This window comes from Pollicipes pollicipes, unplaced genomic scaffold (genome assembly GCF_011947565.3).
Source record: "Pollicipes pollicipes isolate AB1234 unplaced genomic scaffold, Ppol_2.1 Scaffold_5724;HRSCAF=6776_pilon_pilon_pilon, whole genome shotgun sequence".
Classification (NCBI taxonomy): Eukaryota; Metazoa; Arthropoda; class Thecostraca; order Pollicipedomorpha; family Pollicipedidae; genus Pollicipes; species Pollicipes pollicipes.
This window is the reverse complement of record NW_023596746.1, coordinates 47,345,652-47,372,846: the sequence shown is the minus strand read 5'-3', so window position 1 is coordinate 47,372,846 and position 27,195 is coordinate 47,345,652. Positions and strand designations below refer to the sequence as shown.

At 55.6% G+C, this 27,195-nt stretch overlaps 1 protein-coding gene across 3 annotated transcripts in view; it reads right to left on the bottom strand.

Moving 5' to 3' along the window:
- Positions 1 to 27,195, bottom strand: part of LOC119103567 (four and a half LIM domains protein 2) — a 193,128-nt gene that overhangs the window by 53,840 nt on the left and 112,093 nt on the right. For all 3 annotated transcript variants that reach the window (XM_037227155.1, XM_037227152.1, XM_037227154.1), the window contains 3 exons: positions 23,501 to 23,731; positions 17,462 to 17,530; positions 15,348 to 15,491 (listed from right to left, as the gene is read on the bottom strand). In XM_037227155.1, the coding sequence (XP_037083050.1) occupies positions 15,348 to 15,491; positions 17,462 to 17,530; positions 23,501 to 23,719 (432 nt within the window). In that variant the 5' untranslated portion in view covers positions 23,720 to 23,731. The remainder of the gene's footprint in view (positions 1 to 15,347; positions 15,492 to 17,461; positions 17,531 to 23,500; positions 23,732 to 27,195) is intronic.

Below are 27,195 nucleotides of genomic sequence, written 5' to 3'. Positions count from 1 at the left end.
GCCGCGTCGCTCGCTCTTCCCACCGGCCGGCCGACAGTCCGAAGAAGGCAACAGGCGGCGCGCATGCCCTCGGTCCGGCCGCCAGCCCCGGGCTATTCTCGTGGCCCGTAACGAGCCGAGGTCGCCAGCGGGAAGTGGGTCAGAGCTGCGCCGACCTGCCGAAGCCCGCCGCGCGCTGAAAGAGTGACTGTCGGGCCGCGCGGCGACAGCTGCCGCCGCCGGCTGCGAGACAAATGACGGCTGAGCGTTCGGCCCTCGCCGGCGCCAACGTCGCATGACCCGCACGCCGCCGACCGGGACCCCGGGCCGGCCGACGCAGTATTTACGGCGCCACTCGGCCCCAAGCGGTCGGCGTTGGAAGCAGTCGCGCGGGGACGCGCGACGTGTCGCCGTAGCCCAGATGCCGAAGGTGCCGGAACGACCGAGTTTCGACCAATTATTCGCGTCAGAGCGCTAATATCCGCAAAAATTAAAAAAAGAAGCAATGAAAACGCAACAGAAAACAAACAAAAGGTAAGGTGATTTTGATCAGATTTTTGCGCTTCTCTAACTCAAGTGATGCTCATAATGGTCGCTCCATTTTTTTTTTTGCACACATTCAGCCACTCAACCGCTGCGATCATTTATCACGGAAGAAATCGTCTGAGACATAGCAGCCAGACGCTCGAGCCCAGGACCGACAGCACGCGAAACATCTTAACCACCGGAGGGCACCCAGAATTGAGCAATGAGACAGCAAGCATTCCAGCCCTCCTGCATTACAACCTGGTGGGAGCTTGGCTCATGTTGATGAGTTTGCGCCTGCCGCACAGCAAACCGGATGACATTTCACCGCTGCTCAAACTTAGCCGGCCCGGACCGGGCCCACGGTAACTGTGGCTGAGTGGTCTTAAGCGAAACACCAGGTCCACGCCTCCGGACCTGGCATATTACGTGCCCGGTGCTGTTTCGCAAATGGCAAGCAGACGGCTGTCCGGACGTCGTACGCGAACAGGCCGCCATTAATACAGCGCACGCGCTGGGCGGCGCCGGGGTGCGGCGCGGCTCCAACACTTGCCGTATCGTGTATCACCGCCCGCCACCTCGCAAGCACGCTAATCCATCTGGCGACGGGTGCGAGGCGGCGTCACCGCCGCGTGGCGAGGCGACGTGACGCCGACTCGCGGCGAGACGCGCTTCACGCCGGGCGCGAGCGACGGCGCCTCGCCGGCTGGCGGCCCGGGGCCCGGCGGCTCTGGCAGGCCGCCTGAGCGCCGAGGGGCCTGTCGCCGGAGCAGTTCGCCTGGCGGCGTCCCGAGCGGCGCCGGCACTCCCGGTGACAAACGGTGTTGAGGACAGCTCCGAACAGCGGTCCTCCGTTACAGCGGACAGCTCCGGACAGCGGTCCTCCGTTGGTGGGCCTGCTTCAGTCGGCGCCGCGCTTCTGACAGGCGGTTGTCAGGCCAGAGCTGCTGCATTGTAGGAAACGCGTCCGGTGTTCCTGAGACGAACATGCTATCTCACGTGTCACTCTTCTGTGACAGAGCGTCTACAGTTCACAAACCGCAGTTCAGAAAAGACCGTCCAGTAAAGCACGGGGGATTGACGAAAGCCATTTCACTGAACACCACCACATTAGTGGACGTCGCTTCACAAACACCACTCCGTTGAGAGGCGTTCTCCTGATGAGAAGTGCACCGTTGACGAATGATGCTTCAGTGAGTGACCTATCGACAGCTGCCGCCCGTCCGACTCTGCGCTCGCGAGAACCGCGAGAACAAATGCGCGTCCATCAACGTCCGACAAAAAGCGCCGGCAGAGAGGGGAGCTGGGGATACTCTCCAGACAGCGCTTCTCAGCGATGGCGGGACAGGTCTGGGGGGAGGCCAAGTTGGCAACGGAGGCTCGTGCTGGATCGCGGCGACCAGTTGACGCACGTGAAGCATCCCATCTGTCCGCGAGGGTGCTGGGGTGTCATCAGGACACCGGCCGACGACAGGTGTCGCAATGAGTGCCAGGGAACTGCCAGGGCACCACAGGAAGCCATGGATCCGTCCAGCGGCCTTCACCGAGCCAAGGATCCGTCCAGTGCCTCTCCCCGTCACTGAGCCAGGGGGCTGTCCAGTGCCCCCCCCCCCCGTCATCGAGCCAGAGATCCACCCAGCTCCCGTCATCGAGCCAGGGAGCTGTCCAGCGCTCTTCATCAGGCGCCCTCGGGTCGGCGGCCAGCGAACCCATCGCGCATCAGCCAATCACCGTTCGACTATCGCTGCACCCTGGCGAACCCCGGCACCGGAGGCACTCGGCTACAGCCGCTGCAGCCGAGCTCTCTGGTATACGTTTGGGTTCAAGAGGAAATAGGGACCGCGAGGTGCTGACGTCATCAAGACATGGCATTCAATGACCGAAGACGGGTGCCGAAGGGAACACAGCAGTGAACATGCCGCCGGCGGCGCTGCTATAATCGACCGCAAACGGCGCGGTACGCCGCCCGTCACTGGCCTCTTCACAGCTGCGGTCCGTCGAGCCGCGCCGCCGGAACGCCCTCCGGTTCGTCGACGGCCGCCTGGACTAACCAGACCACGTCCGCAAATCCACTGAGCCCAAGGGCTGACGTGATGGATCTCAGAAGCTCGGCCACCGAGGGATGGCCATGGAACGGAGCCAGGTCAGGCTACTGCTTAAGGACAGGTTGGCTCCCTGCGCCTATCAGGATCTGCGGATCCAGCTTGGTCGGAGCACTTGGTCACGCCGATGACGTCTGCTTGTCTTACGCCAGTTGCTTTTAGCCGGCGCGGGCTATTTCGAGGCGCCGGTGAGCGTTAGTACTCAGTGTTGGCCAAGCACATCAAGCGCACGCGTCGGTGAGGTGTGAGATAAGCTACCTGGCGCCAGCCGAACCGACAGCGGTTGTGTAATGTTCAAGACGAGGTACGATCCGAGCCCCACACAGGTCACCCCCTCGCAGCGAGTCGGTGAGGGTCTGGTCTGGTCTGGTCTGGTCGCCTGGTCATGCGCAGGCGATCTCACTGACGGCAAGGCACGCAGGCCGATGCCTGACACCGCGCTGGGATGGCTCAGTCGTCCGACGGATCTCGTCAACACGGCTTGTCTGACTGAAAGGAGATAATAGTGACAAGCCCCAGGAAATGTTCAACCATGGACGACCGGCCACGGGCGACTTGAAGCTCGCACGAACATGTTCCGAACAATGGGCAACAGAACACTGCGTGACTGACCCTCCACGGCACCCACGTGATTGGGCCTCCACAGCACCAACGCGACTGGGTCTCCACGGCACCCACGTGACTGGGTCTCCACGACACCCACGTGACTGGGCCTCCGCGACACCCACGTGACTGGGTCTCCACGGCACCCACGTGATTGGGGCTCCACAGCATGCCGCCATCGTCTTTTTCGACGCACTCTGTGAGATGCAGCTGGTGCCATAGGACGACTTTTCACCGAACCCAGGAAGACCACGGGTGGTGCTTGTGCAGTGGTGCAGATGTCGGTGTTCGTTCCATTCCGCAGCACTGGTCCCGTGCGATGGTGGCATTCTACCCGGCAGCTTGTGCTCCAGCGCCGGTCCGTCTGCGTGGAGGCGCGGGATGTCCAGCACCTGCCGCGGTTGTATTTATATGTTGTGTCCTGCTCGATCTCAGTGCAAGCCTGGTGAGCCTGTTTGTGTCTATCTCGCTACCTCTCAGCTGCTTTATGGCCACGTGACGTGTGTATGTATGTGTGTGTTTACTTTAGACATATCTCCGACGTGTCTGTTATGACCGTGGCAAACAATGCACACCGCAGATGCGTCATCTGTCACCCGCGCTGAGTCCTCCTCTCACCCAACCAGGCGTCTTCGATGACCGCCTCCCTTCAGACGTTGGTTACCAGCAGTCACAGACTGTGGCCGCTTCCGCCGCTACTGGGCCTACCACGCTCTTTGACGTCTGCGTGGTGCAGTTTGAATTGAGCACCAAGCTTTTTTGCGCCCTGGGAGTGGGCATCAAAACATCCTGCATCCAACAATCCAGTGTCCGATGCATGCGCTTCAACATGGGCCATTATCCATCCAACCATCGCGTCAGTATTGCGCACCCTTGATACCGCCGGCGGATGGGACACCATACCGATGAATACACCCCCTCCCCCCCGAAAAGATTCGAGTGCGCTCATCAGCGCGACGCCCGATACCACAGCACGACAGGGGCGGGCAGGCACGCCCACTGTAAGCCGACTCCAAAGGGGCTGTTGGACCTATGACGCGGCGCATTCCACAGTGCGTCGGTTTAACAGCCATCCAGTCAGCGCTTTGGTGCGTCACACATGGCTGCTGGCTTCTTGCGCCCACCCTCTGCCCACTTTAAGCCGCATGTAAACGGGCCGGAACGCAGGCTCACGCGCACGTGCCCGCGTGAACCATCACACGTTTACACGTGCATAAAATTCTCCGCCTGGGCTTCATGCGACATCATTTTTTCGGAAACAATGTCCTCGTCGTGTGCGTGACTTATGCAGCGCCTGGACCAGCGAGTTTGCAGACATCCCCAGGCGTTAGACGGAGAAGAGGGTAGCTTGTAAGGAAATGAACGTCACAGATGTCATCGTTATGACGTCAGTCCATATCCCCGGGGATCATGACCACGTCCCGTCGCACGCCCTGCTTCGCGGCTCTCCGACCGGACCCAGGGCCGCATCTGCCCGACAGTGAACGCCTTGCTTCGCGGCTCTCCGACCGGACTCAGGGCCGCATCGGCCCGATAGTGAACGCCTTGCTTCGCGGCTCTCTGACCGGACTCAGGGCCGCATCGGCCCGACAGCGGACGGAGCCGAGGAGCGATCTACAGCCTCACCCAGCGGCAGCCTCCGGCCAGGTCCACTCCGGCGTCTTGCGTTACGGCCTGCGAGCAGGTGCCGCAGCCCAATTTTAGACGGAGTTCTCAAAACATCGTGGCCTGGCCTGTTGATGAACTTTCGATGGGATGAGGCCAAAACCGTAAACAAATAATCAAAAAGAAAAGCGTGACGTGCGAACGCCTTTGACGCCGACGATAGCGAGCCACCTCAAACAGGCCCCAATCCGAGAACACCTATAGCTCAATGCTGGAATGCCAGAGTTTCAGACGCCAGGACGGTCGCGATTCCTTTCCGCACCGTGTTAAGGAGCAACTAGCATAGTCGGCGCCAGAGGCCTCGCCATTCAAGGCCTTAGTGAAATGCGCCGCCGACTCATCCTAACACGTCTAGACCAGGGGCGTACTAAAGTAGTAAGTACTGCTCAATGAGCACATTTTCACGGAGGTATGCATATAATTATACCTAGGATCGAACGTTTCGAGGTGTGCGCAAGACTTAACTAGCTTACTTCTTATCTTGAGCCCGTTAAGACTTACTATAAAGCAACACAGGCGTGACAGGGTTTGGTAGCTACACAGAATGCATATGCCAATGAAACGATGCACAATGACCATTAGCTGAAGCTATTTAAGGTAGCGATAATACAATGTGTAGTTATGAATCGCATCATAGGTGTAGGAACGGGGGGCAGGGGGCCATGCCCCCCCGCCCACTTTTCAGATTAAGGTTGTGTTTAGCTTAGTTTTGCGCTACATAAAACATAAATGCGTCATCCTCACGATGCGTCATCTTTTTCGTCCGCTCAATGGCGTATTGACCATCGCTTAGTGTCACAACCACAGGGCCGACGCCGCGCGGCCTACGGAGACTGCAACGCCGGGCATCGAGTTTTTTGTTGCTACGATTTGCGAGCGCGCATGTAAAAAAAAATACATAAATTATAGCACTAATCGATTCTGACTGAGTGCTGAGCATTTCCGGACAACCATGGCTTGGCCACGTTAAAACAGATTGTTGAATACCCGATCTGCAATCAAATTTTCATCTTCAAACTGGGATCAAATATATCGATCTACAACCTATCTTCGCGATGTCGTTTATGTCTGTGGGACCAAGATAAAAATTTCGACAAAGCTTCTGAATTCTACTGACTTAGAAATAGTCCACTAACCATGGTAAATTACGGCGCCCATGATTTATTCGATGCGGTCGTTCAACACCCTATTTCTGTTGTTTATTGACTTCAAAATACAAACAATATAAATACTCACGGTAGCTTCCGGGTTCTGTTCTGGTTAAAGGTTAAAAATAACAATAAGACAAAGAAAACCGTGTCCCTTGTTGCCAAGTAAGCTATATCCGGGGATTTTGGGGGTTCACATTAGAGGAGCTTTTGTCAACACTGTGTTTCCTCTGGGCAAGGCTCTGGCTACGCCCCTGCCCTCACACAAAAGCGGATCAAGTTGTCGACGCTGAATGATGAGTAATTAAAAGTCTGTTGGGCCAATTCATACCTAACCCAGACAGCTTCCCGGAGGCTTTTTTCCGCGGTGGTGTGATATAAGGGAAGATAATTCGGAAAATACTCTGTTGTAGGTGGTCAGCAAATGTGCACAGTGAGAACAGCTCTAGATGCATATTTAGCATATCAGCCATGACATTTGAATAAAGTGCGATAACAACCTCCATTTCTACTCCCTCCCCCCGGTCATCGAGCTTGCTTTCCAGAAAAAGTTCTTGAACACGCCCAGAGCTTGCCTCTCTTTTTGAAACGTTCCCACGCCTATGATTCGCGCCGCCTTTTCAAGACTTTTTTTCATTTTTAGACGCATCGCTCGTAAATTGCCATTCAAGACAAGACAAGACAAGATGGGTGTATGCAAAAAAAGTCATCAGACATGTTGTCTTGTTGTCCATGTCGTCATGTTGTCCATGTTGTTTGAGAAAAACGAACAAAAACGTCTGACGGCAACGAGTTTAGAGGCGAACATCAGCGCTGATTGGCGGGAGATTGTGGCAAAACTGCCTGGACGAGCCAGACAGCGGCCAAACATCCAGACAGCGGAAAGATATCTTAGTCAGAGCCAGACAGTGGCCAGATATCCTAGTCAGAGCCAAACAATGGCCAGATATCCTTGTCAGAGCCTGAACAGACCGCTGGTTACACCACGCGTATGCACGTCAGCAAGAGCCTGGACGGACTGCTGGGCGCACCACGCGTATGCACGTCAGCAAGAGCTTGGACGGACTGCTGGATGCACCACGCGTATACACGTCAGCAACGTGGGCCGCGTGGTACCGAAGTGCGACTCGCGCGATGTGATGACGGTTCCAAGAACATTTCAGGATCATGCCGTTTCAAACTGATCCAGCCTGCAGATAGCAACTCCAAATGATACGTGGGTGGCGAAAGGGAAAGCGAATCGTTGGCAACATCAGTGGAATGCACAGGTGGAGTTCGGCTGTCTGGAGGCCATGTTTTTCGTTTGCCTTGGCAGAGTCGTGAGACGAGAGCCACATGCCCCCCACAGCAGTTCATCGAAGGGCCTCTTTTGAAGGCAATACACCTCGGACCAAAGGGCAAACATGATCAGACCACAGACGTACAGCGGCGAAGAGACAAAACCGTCGCAGCATCCGCCTCAGCCAAATGGCACGGTGTAGTCGGGGGTAGGACGCTGAGAGGCCCGACGTCGCCGCCTTTCTAACCACCAGGTGTCTCCACTCGTTTGGCCGGCCCTGGGGAGGGGGAGGGCGGGGCTCCTCACCACGGTGATCCACTTACCCCTGGGGGTAAAATTAGCCGTCGAAGCCTGGCATTGGGCGGGCGGCGGCCAGCCAAGTGTATGGAATTGGCTGGCTCCCACAGCCTGGGGCCGCGAACCGCCTGGCCCGACCTGGACGGCTTGGGGCGGCTCGGCTAGGGTCGGGTCGGGTCGGGTCGGATCGGGTCGGATCGGATCGGATCGGATCGGATCGGATCGGATCGGATCGGATCGGATCGGATCGGATCGGATCGGATCGGATCGGATCGGATCGGATCGGTTCGGTTCGGATTGGATCGGATTTGGTCGGATCAGATCGGATCGGATCGAATCGGATCGGGTCGGACCGGGTCGGGTCGGGTCGGGTCGGGTCGGGTCGAGTCGGATCGGATCGGATCGGATCGGATCGGATCGGATCGGATCGGGTCGGGTCGGGTCGGGTCGGGTCGGGTCAGGGTCGGGTCGGGTCGGGTCGGGTCGGGTCGGGTCGGGTCGGATCGGATCGGATCGGATCGGATCGGATCGGATCGGATCGGATCGGATCGGATCGGATCGGATCGGATCTGGTCGGATGGGTCGGGTCGGGTCGTGTCGAGTCCGGGCGGCTCTAATCGGCTCAGCTGCCCCCAACAAATACTCGCCGCCGCGCCCCCAAGGCCCGCGCCGTCCGTGGCGGGGGCGGCGAGCCAGGATAAATGAATGGCCGGCCACCGCCCGGCAGTAGGCAGCGACGGTGCCTGAAGGTACGCTGTTAACGGGGAGTGGGCTCGATCTGGAGGCCAGGTATGCGAGACGGCTAGGCGGGGTTGACGCGCCTCTGGCTTCGAGCGCGGACAATACTGCCCTCCGGGGTAGGTCCATCCAGAGCAGAACTGCTGCTCAACCATGGGACAAACGCAGCTCCATCCGGGGGTGCGATTTCATGGTGGATTGTAAAATACAGTCACCGGCTTCGACGATATTCCACTACTTTCCTCAGCCGATAGCTGTGGATGGATGTGGCATGCGCGCAAACATCAGCATTCTTACTCCAGTACAATACACAGCCGGCTTGTTTGTCGGCACGCGAACAGTTCACAATGATACACGCGGTCAGGGGTCGTATATTCGCGCCGAGTGAGTACAATGCATTCCAGGCTCAACTGTAGATCCAAACCAAACAGATCGTATGTCTTCTCTGGCGTAAGCTGCCAACAGATGGCGGCTAAAGCAGCCCTGCGCGTCCTGGCTCGCGTCAGCTCTGGCAGTTTCAACAGCAGCCCCACCGGACCAACGTCTCTGCAATGGGCGACGGATGCGCCGTGCGAGCCATGAACAGACGGCCTTCCCACGCCCCCCCCCCCCTTCTCACGGCGCGGTCTGCCCCCCCCCCCTGGCGTGACAACACCTCTGGTGGCGCTCGCCACGACCGCGGCAAGCTACGTCAATGCTCAAACAGAGGAGCTCCTACAGTCAGCGTGGAGAAACGGCAGGGCCCCGAGTATCGGCGATTAGATAGACTGAATGCTGCAAACAGGCCTTCTCAAACAAACGCAGCTTGTTTGAACTCTAATCGATCACATTTGAAACAAGCACCGGTCAATCACGGCCCATACGCGCTCAGACTTCATCACTGGGAGCGGCGCGCCTTCGTAACTATCGGAAGATAACTACCTTCAGCACCGATTCACTGCGGCCGGTCGCCGTACCACCCCGTCGTTCCGCCGTTTTCCAGCTGCGGTCTGCTCTGTTTCGCGGGAGACCGACCGCCCGTGTGAGGGCGAGGCTCCAGCGTCCAAGGCTGAGTGCCGTCCAAAACAGATCCGGATCCGTTCCAACCCTGTGCTGGGGACCACTCCGCACCGGCTCCCAACCCGACCTGCCCCCAATTCGAACTGACTGGCCCGACGCGCGCGTCTCGACCCCGACCCGCCAGCCCCGAGGTGGACCCGGTCCGGACCCGGACCACATCCGTACCGAGCCCACAGCAGACCCGGACCACATCGGGCCCTAGCCGGGGGCGTGGCCAGGGCGCGGCCGGTGGCGGTGCCGCCCGATCGCTGGCGCCGTGCGATGACGCAGCGACAGCCTGCCGCTGTATTTGCGCATCGCCGCCGGGGGGTAACCCTAGCCCGGCGGCCGGGCGCCGCCGCCTCCAGGCGGCCGGCCGCTCCAGCAGGCTACGCCGGGCGGTATATTTAGCCCGCGGCTGATCGGGGCGCTGCCTCTGACGCGACCCGAGGGGAGGGGGGGGGGGGGCGCCGGCAGCGGAGGAGCGGCCGGCGCTGGCGGCGACGGGTCGGGAGGAGAGAGCAGCAGTCGCGAGGAGGCCTGGAGTCCGCGGACGGTGACGAGACGCCGGGCAACAGATAAGCGAGATGGTGCCAGCCTAAACTGTAGGACCAACAGGCGACGAGGAGCAAAATGAACATTACGTGGAGGAGCCGGCGCAGCGGAAATGCGAGGTGCAGAAGTCGGAAGAAGAAGAAACCCCAAAACAGACCGACAGAGTACGGAGAATGAGAGAAAATGAACGCAGCTTAGGGGAAGAGGGCCACAGGAGTCGATTGAGCCATCATGAACAAATCCATGCCAGTGACTCAAAGTTGAACGACGACAAAAGACAACTTCAAGCATGGCTTTATCGAAAACTGAACAATTAACTGTTTCTCCGACTCTCCTACACAGCTCCAGGACACGTCACTAAATGAGGGGATGTGCAAGGGAGGCGCTGTAAAATGACGGTCTGTAAGAACGGAAGAGATCATGGCGAAAAATGCTTTATGAGCTCGGGGTTCTTTTGCTGAGTTATCGACTTTTATTATACCAGGATGCACTGGATAAACAACATTATGGAAAAGACACTTCCCGCTTGATCCCTGCCCCCTCTCTTTTCGTAATCACAAGCTGTGCTTATGATCACGGGGGCTCGCGATGATAAGCACAGTCTGGAACAGGTACCGTCAATATAACGAATGCTTTCTCGTGATATCGCTTACCCAGTGCCTCCTTGTATAATGAAGGTCGGTAACTCAGCATAAATGTTAAAATAAAATAAATGTCAAATGTCATAAATGTCAAAATGTCAAAAAACCAGGAGCTGAAGACCTTTTTGTGCTTACATCGGGGAATGATTAACGTCCAATGAGTTGAGCCAATTCGGTTCTCTGGTGATGAGCCGAGAGACAATGGGGCCTCACACGAGTGGAAAGGTCAGGCTGTGTGCGGGACGGGCAAGGCTGGGAGTGATACCAGAGGCGAGCGCAGAGCGGACGAGGAAATGGAAAGAATCGGTGACAGGGAAGCCTTGAGAAAAGGATTAGCAGGGAGTGCCGCGATCGGCGGAGTCTTTGCGTCCACCAAAGTACCCAACTCGATTTAGTACGCAGTGACGCAAAACGATCGGTAACCCCGACGTTCAAGGGATGTAGATCATCCCGAAACAGAACCCCAAAATTACCGTATCAGACGGCTTTCTCGCCGGTACATCCCGAAGCCAAAAAACTTCACCGAATGGATGCAGCACATGAACAGGCATGACGGGCATGCAAAAAACACTGTCGACCGTCATCAGCGACGCGCCACGGTCGGCGAGCATGGCTCGAGGCGAGCATCCATCTGGTGGCGGAGCTGCCACTCCGAGCGATGCAGCCTGACGTCCGCTCTGTAGCTGTCACGCGGCGGCCAGCGGCGGCCGTGGGCTGCCAGAGGCGAGCCGGGCGACGCTGCCCGTAGGGCTCGGCGGAAGCGGCGCCCCGGGCGACGAGAATAGGCTGCCGTCGGTCGCCCTCGGCTCGTCCGCGTCGCCGTGTCACACTTGTCAGCCGGCTCCAACTGGCCCAGAGACACGCTGCATCCGCCGTAAATCGCCGATGCTGCACGGAATGCCGTGGCGGTGAGCCGACTGCGCGGGGGTGAGGCTATACTTAGGCGAAAACAGGCGAGGCCGTTCTCGCAACATACGGCAGTGAATCACACCTTGGCAGTGCACAAAAAGCTTCCAGCTTCGGACAAGACTGGTCCTCTCGACCGAAAGTTGAGAGCCGTGGGTAGGATTCCGTCTTCCTGACCCTCCCACTCTCCCAGTGGGAGGGTCCCATGTCCACTCTCCGTATGACCACTAGGTGAGCTGCCCGGCCGAATACAACAGCCGAACAAGACATGCTTGATGACATAATTCCCTTCGCATGTTTTCCAGATGTTGGCTTAAGTCTGCAGCCAAGGCTTCAAACTGGCGGCAGACGCACGCGCGGCTGCATGAAAAACAAGAGGAATCCACACGACGGAAAACAGGAGGAATCCACACGACGGAAAACAGGAGGAATCCACACGACGGAAAACAGGAGGAATCCCCACGGAGGAAAGCGGGAGGAATCCACATGGAAGAAAACAGGAGGAATCCACACGACCGAAAACAGGAGGAATTCACACGACCGAAAACAGGAGGAATCCACACGAAGGAAACAGGAGGAATCTATACGGAGGAAAACGGGAGGAATCCACAAGGAGGAAGACAGAAGGAATCCACACAGAGAAAGACAGGAGAAATCCACACGGAAGAAAGCAGGAGGAATCCACACGGAGGAAAACAGGAGAAGTCCACACGGATGAAGGCATTTCTGGCAAAGCGCATACCCGCCTGCGTCAAGTGAATAGTCACTAACGAGACAACTGGTGTTCAAACGCCGTCCCCAAGGCCTCGTTGTGCCGCCCATTACCGGGGCTTTAACGCAGCGCCAGAACGTGCCCCCGATGTCTGTTTGCTGACAACAGTTGACGCCGCCGACAGCTTTGGTGACGCCAGTGACCGCCGACAGTGGTCCACTTCGAGCTGGGACCAGACGACGTACTGACCCATTGTCATGTCTGCCCCACCGCCCCCCACCCACCCTCCCTGCCGACGAGCGCCTCGCATCCGCCTTAGGAAAAGGCCGGTGACGATGGAGGAGTCCCTAGCTCGGAAGAGCCAAAGCCTTCTTGACATGTGCCATGGGCTCCGCTTACGTTAATGGAGAGTTGGCAAAGACGGCCATTTATTTTGGATCAGTACACTCGCCCGCCAAAATATATTTTTGCAGAAAACAGGCTGCTCCCCGTGAGAGAAGTGAGATGATTCTGACATACGTCATGCTGCAGACGTGGGGCAAGCAATGTCGATGACTAAAGCCGCTTTAGGTTTTCTTAAATGACTTCTCCTGAAGTCTGCTGCAACCGATGCCATTGCTGATTTGCATCGTTCCTACTGAAAGCCCTATTCTGGTTAAAACTTTCAAGCTTTGAATGGGTTTTAAATGACCGGCGTACCTCACAGCATCACAACGGCCCGTAACGAGATTATCCAGTAGGCCTTGAGCCTGTGGAGCATTCCCATTTTAAACAGTGTTGATCCTACATACCTGTGCCTATACCGGTACCTGTACCGGTACGCCATACCGACAGCCAGTGTCACGCCGCTCACGACACGTCGCGGTACGCCATACCGACAGCCAGCGTCACGCCGCTCACCACAAGTCGCGGTACTCCATACCGACAGTCAGCGTCACGAGGTGAACGCCTGGCCATCAAGACGCCGACGCGGCATCAGATGCGAGCAGCCACTGGTGAATGACGTAACGGCCATCCAAGGGGACGCGCCAACGCAGACAGGAATGACAGACAAAATGAGATGAACCCGGGACGGTTGGATCGGGGAACTATCACGCATACACCTGTATCCTTTGGCAGACAAGTGGTGGGGAATATAGATGGGACACCTTTGTTGACACATTAGTGGTGAAAGAGTTGTACGCAGGGGGAGGGGGGGGGGGGGGGGCGGGGGAAGGTTGAGAGAGAAAAGTCCACAAAGGTCAGGGTACGTTTACCCCGCGGTTGTGCCTACGGTGAGACTGCATTTAAGCGCATGTAGCTCCCAGGCAAGTAGCTTTGTGGCCTCGCTGTGAAACCATTTCTACCCGTTGGGCAGGCATTGCATAGTGGGGCTCTCCCGAAAATTAAAATAGGGCACCTAGTAGCCAAATCCAGGACTCCACATCAAGTCTTTTAAAGTAACGCGACGTAACTTCGACAACTTAACGACCGCGATAACACTGCCCGTCTGTTTTATCGGCGATCGGCCTCCCAGTCGACCCCCAAACGTTTAACCAGCTGTCGGTACTGCTGAAAGGCGTCCAGACGGAATAGCGGGTCGGGCGGGCGGGCCATGGGAGGCTTTCCCGGCGCCAACTGAAATGCCAGGATTACAGGGCACACTCTTACCGGGTAAGAGGCTCAGGTGTAAGGCGTTGTCTAGAGCCCGGCCACTGAGAGGTGCCAGTGAAGGAGTCTGGGGCGGCAGTCGACCTCCGGGTGCCTCCGTTCACGCGGAGCATCGCCCCCAGTCTTACATTCCAGCCGTCCGAGTACTCAACAGTCCAGCCGCGCGATGCTCAGTAATGGCGTAACATTAGACGGAAAGAAATGCACGAGGCCCGTCCAAATGAAAGCATCATTTCGTCACGTCAATTTCACGCAGCCCGCCGTCGTAAAACCCGGGGAGAAAAGTGCCGTTTATCGTTCGCCAACCGGCGGCAGGCTGGGCATTCCGCTGAGCACGCTGAGTCTGCTCGGAGACCTGACTGCTGAAGAACTTACTCTTCAGAGAACTCTGATCAATATAGAGGTCCAGAACAGTTCAATGGATACAATAACGCTTCAGCTTATTATCATTTTTATCAATAACAGCTTCATTCGTTCGAAAAAACTTGCGACACCTGAGGATGCTCTGTCGTGGTCTGTGTTCTGTTCTGTGATCGCATATCTCCGCAGCGACGCGTCGCAGCGTATCGACGGTCAGCGGAAATGACGGCACGTCTCCATCACTTCGATCCCTCCCGGCTCCGTTGCTATCGCGTGAGGACGTAATAGTGCACTGCGTTTCACTGCGCTTCATTGTGGTCTTTCTGGCGGGGGTCGTGATGGAACGCCAGTGGGAGGGCCCCTGCATCACGCCACGCCTCGCGTCTTGCAGCGCTGCAGATACGGAACGGGGTGCAGGAGCGCCTGGTGAGAGCCGCAACCCCGCCGGGTCAGCCCTCATAGGAGCGCCTGGCGAGAGCCGCAACCCCGCCAGGTCGGCCCTTAGGGTTTAGGAGCGCCTGGTGAGAGCCGCAACCCCGCCGGGTCAGCCCTCAGGGCATAGGAGCGCCTGGCGAGAGCCGCAACCCCGCCGGGTCAGCCCTCAGGGCATAGGAGCGCCTGGCGAGAGCCGCAACCCCGCCGGGTCGGCCCTCAGGGCATAGGAGCGCCTGGCGAGAGCCGCGACCCCGCCAGGTCGGCCCTTAGGGTTTAGGAGCGCCTGGCGAGAGCCGCGACCCCGCCAGGTCAGCCCTCATAGGAGCGCCTGGTGAGAGCCGCGACCCCGCCAGGTCGGCCCTTAGGGTTTAGGAGCGCCTGGTGAGAGCCGCGACCCCGCCAGGTCGGCCCTTAGGGTTTAGGAGCGCCTGGTGAGAGCCGCGACCCCGCCGGATCGACCCTTTATCCACAGCCTCAGTTCGGTGGGGGGGGGGGGGGGGGAGGGGAGGCTCACCGCGGTCGTCCGCGCCCCTCTGCCGAGGGATAAGCTCTCGAAGTTCAGAGCCTAGCCCGCGATGCGCCGCTGCCGTTGGTCTGCCGGTAAGGGAGGCAGCGAGTGGCGGGCCACATTTGGAGCTGTTCCCGTGTTGGGGGTTGGTGAGGGGGTGTCAGCCAGCTTGGCATGGCGAAGGGCGCCTACAACGGCTGACTCACCTCATCGCAGGCGGCACACCGGGGCTTCAGCTGCTGCGCGTAGTGCCGTTCGCAGTAGATCTCCTCGTCGTAGACGCAGTATGTGAGATCCACTAGCAGCTGGTCACACGTGTGACACACAAAACAGGCCGGGTGCCACGTCACCTGGAACATCACCCGACAATGCCCACACGTTGCAGGTCCGCGGGATATCACGTCAAGCGCTTTAAACAGCTTCTCTTCGCACGGCCTTCCTACTTCTACAGCATAACTTAACTACACCAGATGTAAAACAACACAGACATGTCATGCGATGCGCTACGACAACGCTTCGTTGGGAAAGCACAGTAAGAAATTTGTGCGAACGTTTCTGACCGATCAGTTGCATTGGTGTTTTTAAGAAATCAGTACACTCATCTGGTGGGCCTTGACCTGGACTATTACGGTGTAACGAAATACCAAGTCCAGACGTTGTCGTACTGGGTGATTGGAATAGGTTTTACCTAAGCTATTCCCATCGTACTTTACAGAATAATCTACTGACGTTTCACAATAACCTCCTGGTTTAAGATACATCACAACAAAATGATGCTGCGAGACACCGCCCCCATCGGTGTACTGATGCTGCAAGACACTGCTCCCATCGGTGTACTAATACTGCAATACACTGCTCCCATCGGTGTACTGATGTCGCAAGACACTGCTCTCATCGATGCTGACACTTCTCCCATCGGTGTATTGATGAGCGCTTGGCGGATTTCGAGGCGCGCCTTTCTAAACGGACGGACAACATTCGAAGTGCCAGTACCCACGCCGAAACCAGGTGGCAGCATCATTCCCCGCGAGAACCCGGGGCTATTGAATGTGGCGCCACCATAGGGAACATGGCCTTGCGAAGTCCACCAAACGGCAGCTCCTTTGAGCACCATCATGTTGGGAGGCAGGAGCTTCCGTGCTGATATGGGTAACTCTGATGAACGTCGATATCAACTCAGCGCCGGGGCAAATGAGTTCACGGAGCCGGACACGTCTGGCCCCGATATTCGACTTTTACAGCGTGCTATCCACGAGCGGCGCCGCAATTTTCTACGATGTGGGCGCGGAGCTACACAGATGGCACCAGCGTCTCCCGCGCGCTCGGGGCGGGCCGAGCGCCCCCGGATTTAAGGCCCGTTCAGCCGGCGCGGACTGCTCGGCGCTTCGGTGTCAACGGCCGGGCGGGATCCAGCGGTCCGGCGGACAGTACCGGGAACCCAGGCCGGCCAGCTCGGCACAGACACCACGTGATGGACCGGCAAGTTAGGCTCCATCCCGAGACGGATACGCCAAACTCGTCCAAGCGGCGGCCAGCTCCGTCCGGGTGCTGTTCTTGAAAGAGTCGCTGAACCGTGGTGTGCCTTTCACCGCGGCGCTTGCTCCAATACAGGACTGAGGTCAGCAGCTCGCCTCAAATTTGTGTCTGATATTTAGGCTTCGATTTTCCGTATTACTGTGATCTTACCCAAACAAATTATTTCGATTATTTTCTTTGATAGAGCGATATTTGCTGAACCTGGTGATAAATGGGCGGAATGGTCCGATTTCCATGCGGAATTCATTGAACTTTCGGTCTCATATCGGATTACCACATTTGTTTAAGCTGCATGGCCGAACTGTAACGTCATACGCCGTCTAGCACGCAAGCCCTGCCCTTTCACTTATTAGGTTCAGAAAAGTTGACGGGCCAGGGCGAATTCCTGCGGCGAGAATATGATCAGCTGATCGGGCAGAGTGAACTCCTGCGGCGAGAGTATACTCCGCTGATCGGGCAGAGTGAACTCCGGCGGCGAGAGCATACTCCGCTGATCGGGCAGAGTGAACTCCAGCAGCGAGAGTACACTCAGTTGATTGGGCAGAGTGAACTCCGGCCGCGAGAGCATACTCCGCTGATCGGGCAGAGTGAACTCCAGCAGCGAGAGTACACTCAGTTGATTGGGCAGAGTGAACTCCGGCGGAGAGACTACACCCCGCTGATCGGGCAGAGTGAACTCCGGCGGAGAGAGTACACTACACTGATCGGGCAGACTGAACTCCGGCGGAGAGAGTGCACTCCGCTGATCGGGCAGAATGAACTCCGGCGGTGAGAGTTTACTCACGTCGCCAAATCTCGGAGCTATCACAGCCAGCTCGCCGTGCCGTATCACGCGCTGACACTTGCGGCACTCCTGCAACAGGGAGCGCTCACGTCACAGGCGTCCAAAGCCACGGCAATAGGAGCCGATCTCGTTATCACTAGCGGATGCATGAATGTCCATTGCGTGGCCTCATGCATGAGCCGCATGTGCCAGTGCACGGCATAAATAGCACAGCGCTACACACAGTCGACGGAGATGAACAGCAGCGTACACGTTCATCGCTCAAATGAACAAGCCTTTCAAAACGTAGACACCTCTGCAAACACCACCGCCCATACAGTACGGCATCACTGACGGAAGGAATCGCAAATATCTACCAACTTGCAAATTCGACGGACATTTATCAGCGGGCGTATGCCTTTGGTGCCATTCGAAGGGTAGCTCCTCAAAATATTTTGTTAGCGAGCCCAAGCAAGAACGACTGAGTGACGCGTTGGCAAACTTGCGAGCCGGTTGTTCACAATGAATGAGGGCGACAGCGCAGGGGCCGCCGGAATACACTGCTGAACTACCGGAAAACAACTCACTGGTGGCAGGCCCTTTGGCAACAACACCTCATCCTGAACGCGCGGGGCCACACCTGGCTACCTTAAAACAACATGAACGCGGACACCCGTCAGTATAAAAAACATGCAAGGGGTGGCAATCCCACTAAGACAGGACGATGAGCGATGTGCGTGAGTAGTGACATCCATCCGCATGCATTTCCACGCAATGACCAAAATTCTGCGTGACCCGCGCTTTCGACATCGTTGGGCTACCTCTGAAGTGCCTGGGTGGCTAAACGGGCCGGCATCTGCCCCGACCCAGCGCGCCGGCAGCGGGCAGCGCAGATACCACTCAGCAGCGCCACCTGGCCGCAACACGCAGGCCGTCCCAATGACGTCATCAGTGGCAGGCGTGTTTGGTGCTGTTGAGCCCCACAGCGACTGCATAGCTTACGGTAAACCGTCCGTGTTGGCGTACACCCCGTTTTATGGGGAACTGCGCGTAACCGTTTCTTTGATGGTCGTGCAGTGATTTCAACTGAAAAACCCGGAGACGACCGGTCGGAAGGAGACGACCGTTTGTTCATGTTCCGCAACTAGTGGGTCGGATGAAACTGACGTGAGTTGTTTTGTTCAGTTCACACGCAACGTCATGAACTTTCACCTACATGACCGTGAGTCGTGAACAATCAACAGCTGAGATTGTTAGTGCGTGTTAGCGGGCAGATGGCTGATCGTCGGTTTGGGGTGCTCGTGAGCGCGGATGTGCACCACTGAACAGTATATTTCGGACAGTCAACCTCCTCAAATGGACCGAAACGTAGGGTTGCATTCGGCGCAGAGACAGTGGCCCACGCCGCCTGCTGAGCCCGAGCCGTGGAACGTTTTTGTGGTCTTGGGCAAATTCAAAGGCTTCCAAAGGCGATCAGGACGTGGACAAAAGGTCCCAACCGTAACAGAGTGCAACAACATAAGAAAAGGCGACAAAGGGCTGCAGAAGGCATGAAGCCCGCAGCCGTCGCAGCTCGCAGTCTTACGAGCGGAATGTACAGCGTGTCTGCGGGATGCAAGGGCATTTGCACAGTGCTGACGTCTACCATGAATGCCTCCTCATAAAAGGAAAAGGGACACGACCAACATGGGCCCGTAATATTCATGCCTGATGGATTCAGCTAACGAGTCTGGGGGATGGGAGTTGGAAACATTGACAGCGTAACTTACTCTTAGACCATATTTGTCCCCTGATTTTGGCTCAACTGCTTTGCTCGCATGCGCACTTGCTTTCATAGACTTTGTCACAAGTTACGTCAAGTGGTGATGATAAAGGTGATAAAATAGCGTGCGTTTAACGCGAGGCCAGAGACCCCTTTGTATATGGACCGATCTCGGGAAAACCATCCCTTGTTTCACTTAACCAGGGTCACTGACCTACCAAACATGACGGTCCCCTTACGGGAATAGTCAGTTTTATGAAAACTGTGCCCACTCGGTGCTACTCAGTATTCACTGCCTGACATAAGAGTACCATCAATGTTGTGCGCACAATCCATACGAGGCACCTTAAATGAGATCATACCTCGCAGCCCTGTCTCGATTCCTATTGAAGCTAAAAGCCAGACTCAAGGGTTGTGTTGGGTATAACGTCCCATAGACGCCACATGGAGTGGTTGTCACTCATTTCTTTGACCAAATTTCATGTTGCAATGAATACGTATGGAAATTGTGGTGACCTGTTGAACGCACGGTCGTTTCTTTCCGCCACGAAGATTTGCTAACTGCCCTTGGTTTGCAGCAAATTTAATCTGCATCTCTCAACAGTCCCACTATGATCAAACCATGTCTTGGTCTGACTAAGCCACGTCCTGGTTTGACCGAACCACGTCTCTGGTCTGACCAAACCACGCCTTGCTTTCACCGAACCACGTCTTCACGTCTTGGTCTGACCAAACCACACCCTGGTCTGACCGAACCAAGTCTTGGTCTGACCAAACCACGTCCTGGCTGAACCAAACCACGCCTTGGTTTGACCGAGCGACGTCTTGGTCTGACCAAACCACGTCTTAGTTGGACCAAAAGACGTCTTGCTTGACGCTACGGTAGGTCTAAGTAATTCCCAGTGGCGCACAACGAACGACTTTCGCCGGTATTCAACCCAATAACACACGTCCAAACTCTCAATAAATTCAAAAAGTGACGCTCTTTTTTGTTTGGCCATGGACCACCGCAGCTGGTGGACTTTGTGGACGAGGACTACGGAACCCAGTGGAGACTGTCTGATGACTTCGGTCTTCCAGTGACGGTGGACGGAGCACGGGCAGTGGCCTGGCATATCGTCTGGGGCGTGCCTGGCACAGGTTTCCACCTAGCGACGAAATCTGGAAGAATGTTAACTAATGCCGCTGTCCTCATCACCCGGGGTGCTTTCAGTGCCCGCATTCTGTGGCGCCCGGGCGTGATTGGTCACTTCAGAGGGCGCTGACTCCGTCCACTGTTAAGCTCCGTATCTATTGATGCACGATGTATGAACGCATGACTGTGACTTTGTATGACTGCTGGTATGCTGTGGGGCTCAGTTAAAGGGCCAGCTGTAACGAGCGGTAAGGCAAGGTCTTCATTCAGAATTATTTAGGTGGTGCAAGAATTTGTGGAAGGCTGTGAGCCGCAGGATATTCAAGCAGTTTTTCCGCAATTACACTGCATCTGGGCATGACACCGCTACATAGGTTGTGCGAGTGTTTGTTCTAACGGCAGCCGCAGCCTCCCCACGCGAAAGTTTCGCAAGGCTGACACCTTGGGGGTTTAATGGCGCCTTCCATGTCCTGAGCTGTTCGTCACCGCAAGATCCCATACCGATTGTCGCGAACCGACGAAACTTTACGCCGGCAGCCGGGGCCGAACCCATGGCTTTCCGCACGCGATCGTGGACATCCTGCAAGCCTGTGTCTAAACTAGGAAACAGGAGCTCATCTTTGACTAAATAATACGACCTTCGCTGCATTACTGATTAAGGATAGTGGTTTTCAGAACAATGCACCGTGGTCTCTCCAAGACATTTTCATAACGTTGGACGCCTTGTCCGGCGTTAAGGCCACGTGCTGGGACCTCTTTTGCAACACAGAAACGACTAACCACTTCTGCAGTTTCATAAGATTGAGGCATAGCTTAAATGGGCCTTTCTAAAACGCATTGGGCATGCCGCTACGAGGCTCTGTACAACATAGGGGTCTCTCCCCGCGCGGCCAGCACCGCGGTCCGCTCTGCATCCAACATCGCCACACTCGGCTTGGTCCTGCCATGACATCACACCGTCTGCGGCTCGGTCCTGCCATGACATCACGCCGTCTGCGGCTCGGTCCTGCCATGACATCACGCCGTCTGCGGCTCGGTCCTGCCATGACATCACGCCGTCTGCGGCTCGGTCCTGCCATGACATCACGCCGTCTGCGGCTCGGTCCTGCCATGACATCACGCCGTCTGCGGCTCGGTCCTGCCATGACATCACGCCGTCTGCGGCTCGGTCCTGCCATGACATCACGCCGTCTGCGGCTCGGTCCTGCCATGACATCACGCCGTCTGCGGAGTCCGCGCCAACAGAACAGCGAGTGTCCACCATCCGCGCGTGTGCCGCGCTGACATTTTTACGGCCTTCCAGTGCCGCTTTCACCAACTCGTTGCAAGGCAGAGCTAGGAAACCGGACTGGGTTGAAGTGATGCCGTTTATTGCGATCGCGACAACATTAAAATATTTATAAGACCTCAGATCCCGGACAACAAAGCTTTTTATTCCGCCGGACCTGGGATGTTGGCAGTCATTAAAACAGGAAGCTGTTAAGTTTCGCTCTGGAATCGTTTCTTCCTTCTTGAATTGGTTGCTATCAAAATGGCTAGCACGCTCCGCGAGTGTTTAGAAAAGCACGTCGCATCAACGAAATAACCCATGCCGGCATGCCGACCCCGTCCTTTCCCCAGACCCCGGGCGGAGTGGAGTGGATGTGATGAGGACATCTTGACAGCCGGTTAGACCCCCGTCCTTTCCCCAGACTCCGGGCGGGGTGGAGTGGGCATGACGAGGACATTTTGACAGCCGGTTACACTCCCGTCCCTTCCTCAGATCCCGGACGGAGTGGAGTGGGTATGATGAGGGCATCTTGACAGCCGGTTACACCCCCGTCCTCTCCCCAGACCCCGGGCGGAGTGGAGTTGGTATGACGAGGACATCTTGACAGCCGGTCAGACCAACGTCGTTTTGAGCTGTGGCTCGAGCCTGGATATGATGCCAGCTAGCTCAAGAAACGCCTTGTTCATGTCAAGCTAGTTCTATGGCGAACGCTGAATTTATATGATGTTTGTAACACAAGTTATATCAAGATCCCAATCTTTTTATCAGTCGGAAAATCAGGACAAATGTCATACTCTAAGCCAAGTGATGTCACTGAAGAAAGCCCGTTCAATTGCTGAATAAAGAATATTTGCCCTTTGAAGCCAAAGCTGAACGACAGCGCACAGCCTGTGCAGACCATGTAGCTCGCAAACGGGCCGACGCAATTCATCATATTAGCCGCACCCCTCGACATCAGGGTCGAGCTGGGAAGGCAGGCCAGCAAACCGGAAACAAATTTGCAAAGCAAATTAATTTGGGAAGCCATTGTTTGGGCTAGAACGGCCAATCCTCAACCACAAAGGTCATCGCTAAAAGTTCGCGGTCGGCAAATCGATAGGGAATGGCACAGACAATCTACCATCGATCAGCATAAAGGTCGCCCCATAGATAGCCGGTCCCTGGTGGGGCAGAGCAGACCGCACTGAGCACGGTCTCGCCTTGGATGCTAACAAGTAAACAGCGGGGATCGGTAGAACTAAACGGAACACCAAACCAGAACGATGTCTCTGTGCATCCCTCCTATTAGACGAATTTAGATCAGAAAGGATGAAATTTACCGCGAAGAACGAGAAAAGCTGTGATTGTACCTTTTCAGGTGTGCTAGTTCACACGCAGTACGATTTAATGCACCCAAATGACGACAACTGCGTGACACGTCGGTATTGTACGCTGGATTCGTGGCTGCCAATCCCAGCAATAATGATTTGAAGCCGATTCCACGTAGATGCAAGTTATAAAATTGCATCACCGCAAACATAAGCCCAGTCGATCCCGCCTACCGCCGTCGCTTCAACTTTCCGGGCTCAAGCTTACCAGGAAATGGTTTACTTCCCGGTCCCTGCACTCGCAGAGGACTGATTCAGCTCTCGGTCCCCGCTGGGCGCTACTCGTACTACGCCTCGGGCCTGCACTCACGGAGCAGTGGCTCAGTTCTCGGGCCCACACTCACGGAGGAATACTTCAGTTCTTGGGCCCCGCACTCACGGAGGATTGATTCAGCTCTCGGTCCCCGCTGGGCGCCATATGACCATGCAGTCGAAGAACCCAAAACCCCAATTACTACCACTGCTCGTACTACGCCTCGGAACTGCACTCACGGAGCAGTGGTTCAGTTCTCGGACCCACACTCACGGAGGAATGGTTCAGTTCTCGCACGAAGCCCACGTCGAGCGCGATGTCGTTGCGGGCCTCGATGAAGTCGCGGAAGGCGCGCTGGTGCTCGCCAGCCACGTGCCGGCAGTGCGTCAGCGCCAGGTCCTGCGCCGGCAGCTGGTGCACCAGGTTACGCTCGCGGTACTTCTCACCGGCCGTGCCGAGCCGCGGCACCTTGTGATTCGGCAGCTGGCTCATGTACTCCTCGATCTGTCGGCAGGGGCGTGACCCGGTCAGCCCGGTGAGCAGGGCCAGCGCCGGGGCTGGGCAGGCCGTGTGCTGTCCACCACATGGGGGAGCCGGCTCCTGGGAATGAAAGGCAGTGTTATTTGCGTCGACACGTGGTGTAGTGGTAGCTTCTTTCTTCGACGTGGAAGCGGAAGGGTGGACGAGTGCCACTGCCCCATCAGATTTGCCACCTAAGTGATGGGCTGGCGAATCTGATGTGGTCGTATATATATTGTACATGGCCGTTTGGGAAGTGTGTGTAGCACTTCAATACCGGCAACAAAGTCGACGTTGTGCAGAAGTAGCACGCTTTGTCGGAATGACGTATGATCATTTGTTAACGCATTCTTCCAGCTTAATTGCCGGCACATTCGACTAGGGTGTTAAAGATAAACAGAGACAGTAATACAGCGGCAGCACGAGGTGTGTGCGTGAACGTAAATTCCAACAATTTTCCACATCTACAAGTAAGAAATGTTGTCTCAGGACTTCCCATATGTCACGGTGTTAGCCGGAAAACGAGTGGGCGAGAGGAAACCAAAAACATGCTTTCATATGCGCATTCTCCCAAAACAAAGCCTCATCGCCACGTAATGTCCCATTGCCGCGCCCCCACTCCAGTCACCAACGAGGGTACCGTTGGCCTGGGGGTGTTCGGCCATCGTCGAAAGGGCCGAAGGTCAGGCGATGAGCGGGCAATGGCGCCTGATTGGGTCATAACAGGGCAGGTCGGGCGTCTCTTCCAGATGAGACGACACGCGTCAATATTCATTATTCAGACTAACGAGCGCGCGCAGCCGACAGGTGATCGTAAAAATAAACTCGGGCGTAATCTGACGAAACGGGGCGAGTCAGAGTAGGCGGCAACAGCTGGCAAGCTTCAGTGGGCCCGTCGCTGACTAATTTTCCGCTCCAGAAGCGCGATCGTCTCAAGTGATGGCTAGAATCCAGTCTTGTGGTGCATCGCATTACACAAGACTCGCAACTGAACACGTTGGTCCGCGCTTCCCAGTGGAATCGGTACAGCATTTACAGTAGTCCCGAGCTTCGCACTGGGTACAGGGAAACAGAGCCATGCGTCCCTTTACAAAAAATTGGAGAGGGATGTCGAAAATTATCCACTGCAGTCCAATTTTTAGCATGCTACATTACGGTGGAAATTCGTTTGAACACATTCGTTGCGCAGTGATACATTTTGTGTGTGTGTGGAGAGGGGGGGGGGGGGGGGAGGAAGCACAACACCGCCTGATATTTTAAGTTTCCGCGACACCGCCCCGCTTTAAGCAAAAATTAATTAAATGTTCCCGTTACCAATGGCCGGTAACTGCTGCTTCCAGAAACGCACAAAGCCACAAGGTAGCCTGGGATGCGGGATCAGTTTGTCATGGTGGACGTAAACTTCTCATGGACATCGCACTTCTCAGGGCGCTGAGTGTTCCGCACATTCAGGCCTGGCTTCGGGCTGCTGTTCTCCATCGTTTTGTGACCCTTTCCACTCCTCCTATCGCTTGCGGCGAGCTTCGCTCATAACTGCAATTCTGCGGCCGCGACGCGTGGTCTCCGACCCGTCCGGCTGGCTTTTGTTGACCTCAGCCTCTGTGGCTGTGCGCCTAGTGCGCCCGCTGAGTGTGGGGCGATGACTTCTTGTCTTCCGATATCTGATATCGTTTTTTGTTTGTACGCAATGTGTTGTCGAGTCGGACACTTGATACCTATGCTGATCGTGATGCTAATGTGTCTTAAACGAGACTACGGCAAACTTACCACAAATCCGGCTATACGTTGGGAATCCTCCAAGTATATTGGAAAAATTCGTGAATTATAGCACTTTTTATCGGATGATGTAGAGGAAGGTTCTATGGCAGGCAGGGAACGATTCCTGAATGCAAGGTGAGTTAAAGACTGTTCTTCAACGCACATGAGTTTCAGCTGTTTTTTTTTCTCGCTCTGCGGCACCGCCTGATATTATTTGAGTCTGCGTTTAGGTAGATTATGAATAAGTTTTGGAATTCTGGCAGTATTTTTTGCGAACTGATAACAGACATGCCATTTAGGTAATTCAACGGCAACGTTAACGCCATAGGGAATCCCCTCGAGGCTGGCTATAGGGACGGTTGACTTAACGACAAGCAAACTGTTGCCAAGTCACTGGCGCTTCATAGGTGACCAGAAAGTCAATGTTTTTACGCAGTCCTGCAGCAAGACAAGATTATTGAATGACACATAAAATAACCTACAATACGACGCGTGACAAAGCCATCAAGTTCACGTGGATGAAACGACTCTTTACATCCGAGGGCCCGTAGAAATGCCTCATCGATTATCGAGTCCTACTGTGCATTGGAACAGATTCACCGAAACATTAACGTCGGAATTCGAACCTCTTCTTGAGGGATGTTTGGTGGTATCAAAACATATACAAACGTACACATGCGTTGTCCAAAGAGCATTTTTTGCAGCTCCATTTGTTTCTCTCGGCCAGGACCATGGTGTCGAAAGGCTGATGGCACAGACGAGTGTTATGTTGGTTGCAGGGCAGCGGAGGATTTCTCGGGCAGACGGGCGGCTTTCACCATATTCAACAAACTATTTTTATTTCAAAATGCATGGATATGGTCCGACAAGAGAGGTTTCCGTCAACGGGAAGGGACAACAAAACGTATCCGCTGATCCAGGATGCTGATATGAGCCAACGTTGAACTTCCGTAAGATCTCTAGTGAGAGAGCGCTACCGACAATGGTAGAAAATTATCTATAAATGCAAAAAAAGCAGCGGCGACATCAACTTGAGGTAGAACCCCAACAGGCCTTCAGACGAGGCGGTGGCTGTAGACGACGTGCAACAACTCACACTGGTTGCCAGGTGCTTTATCTATAGAAGTATAGTTCAAAAGAACCCTGCCAGCTTCCAAAAGGTGGTGTGTTCTATGGAACACATTAACCGAGCAGGATCAACGATTGACTGGCTTATGACGCCGGCTGTTTTCAGCCACAAGCGCCACACACGTCTGTCCCCGAGCAATCTGGGCCTCGCGAAAAGCTGGAGTAAGGTAGGGGAGCAATAGATTATTGGTCTGTTGCGAAAACCGATGCAATCGGTTGGTTGAAAACGTTTGCTGGCGTCGCCAGGGTGATGCTGCAGTGTATGGATACCTATCCATGATCAGGTTACCTGGAGAGCTAGGACTGGTGGTTTAACGAGGTGATGGTATCGTCTGTATGCGAAATAAACAGAATACATAACTCATACTGAAACGAAATTATCGACTCACAGACACGCCATGCAACCCAACCTGTTCCCCTCGGCTTTGACGTCACGAACAACATAATGATGTGAATTTTTTTAAACAATGTTAGCACCGGAAGTTTTAGAACAGAATGATGGTACATTTGTTGATTGTGGAAAGGAGTTTCGGGTCAGCATGCTGTGAGGCTGTGCCATGAAT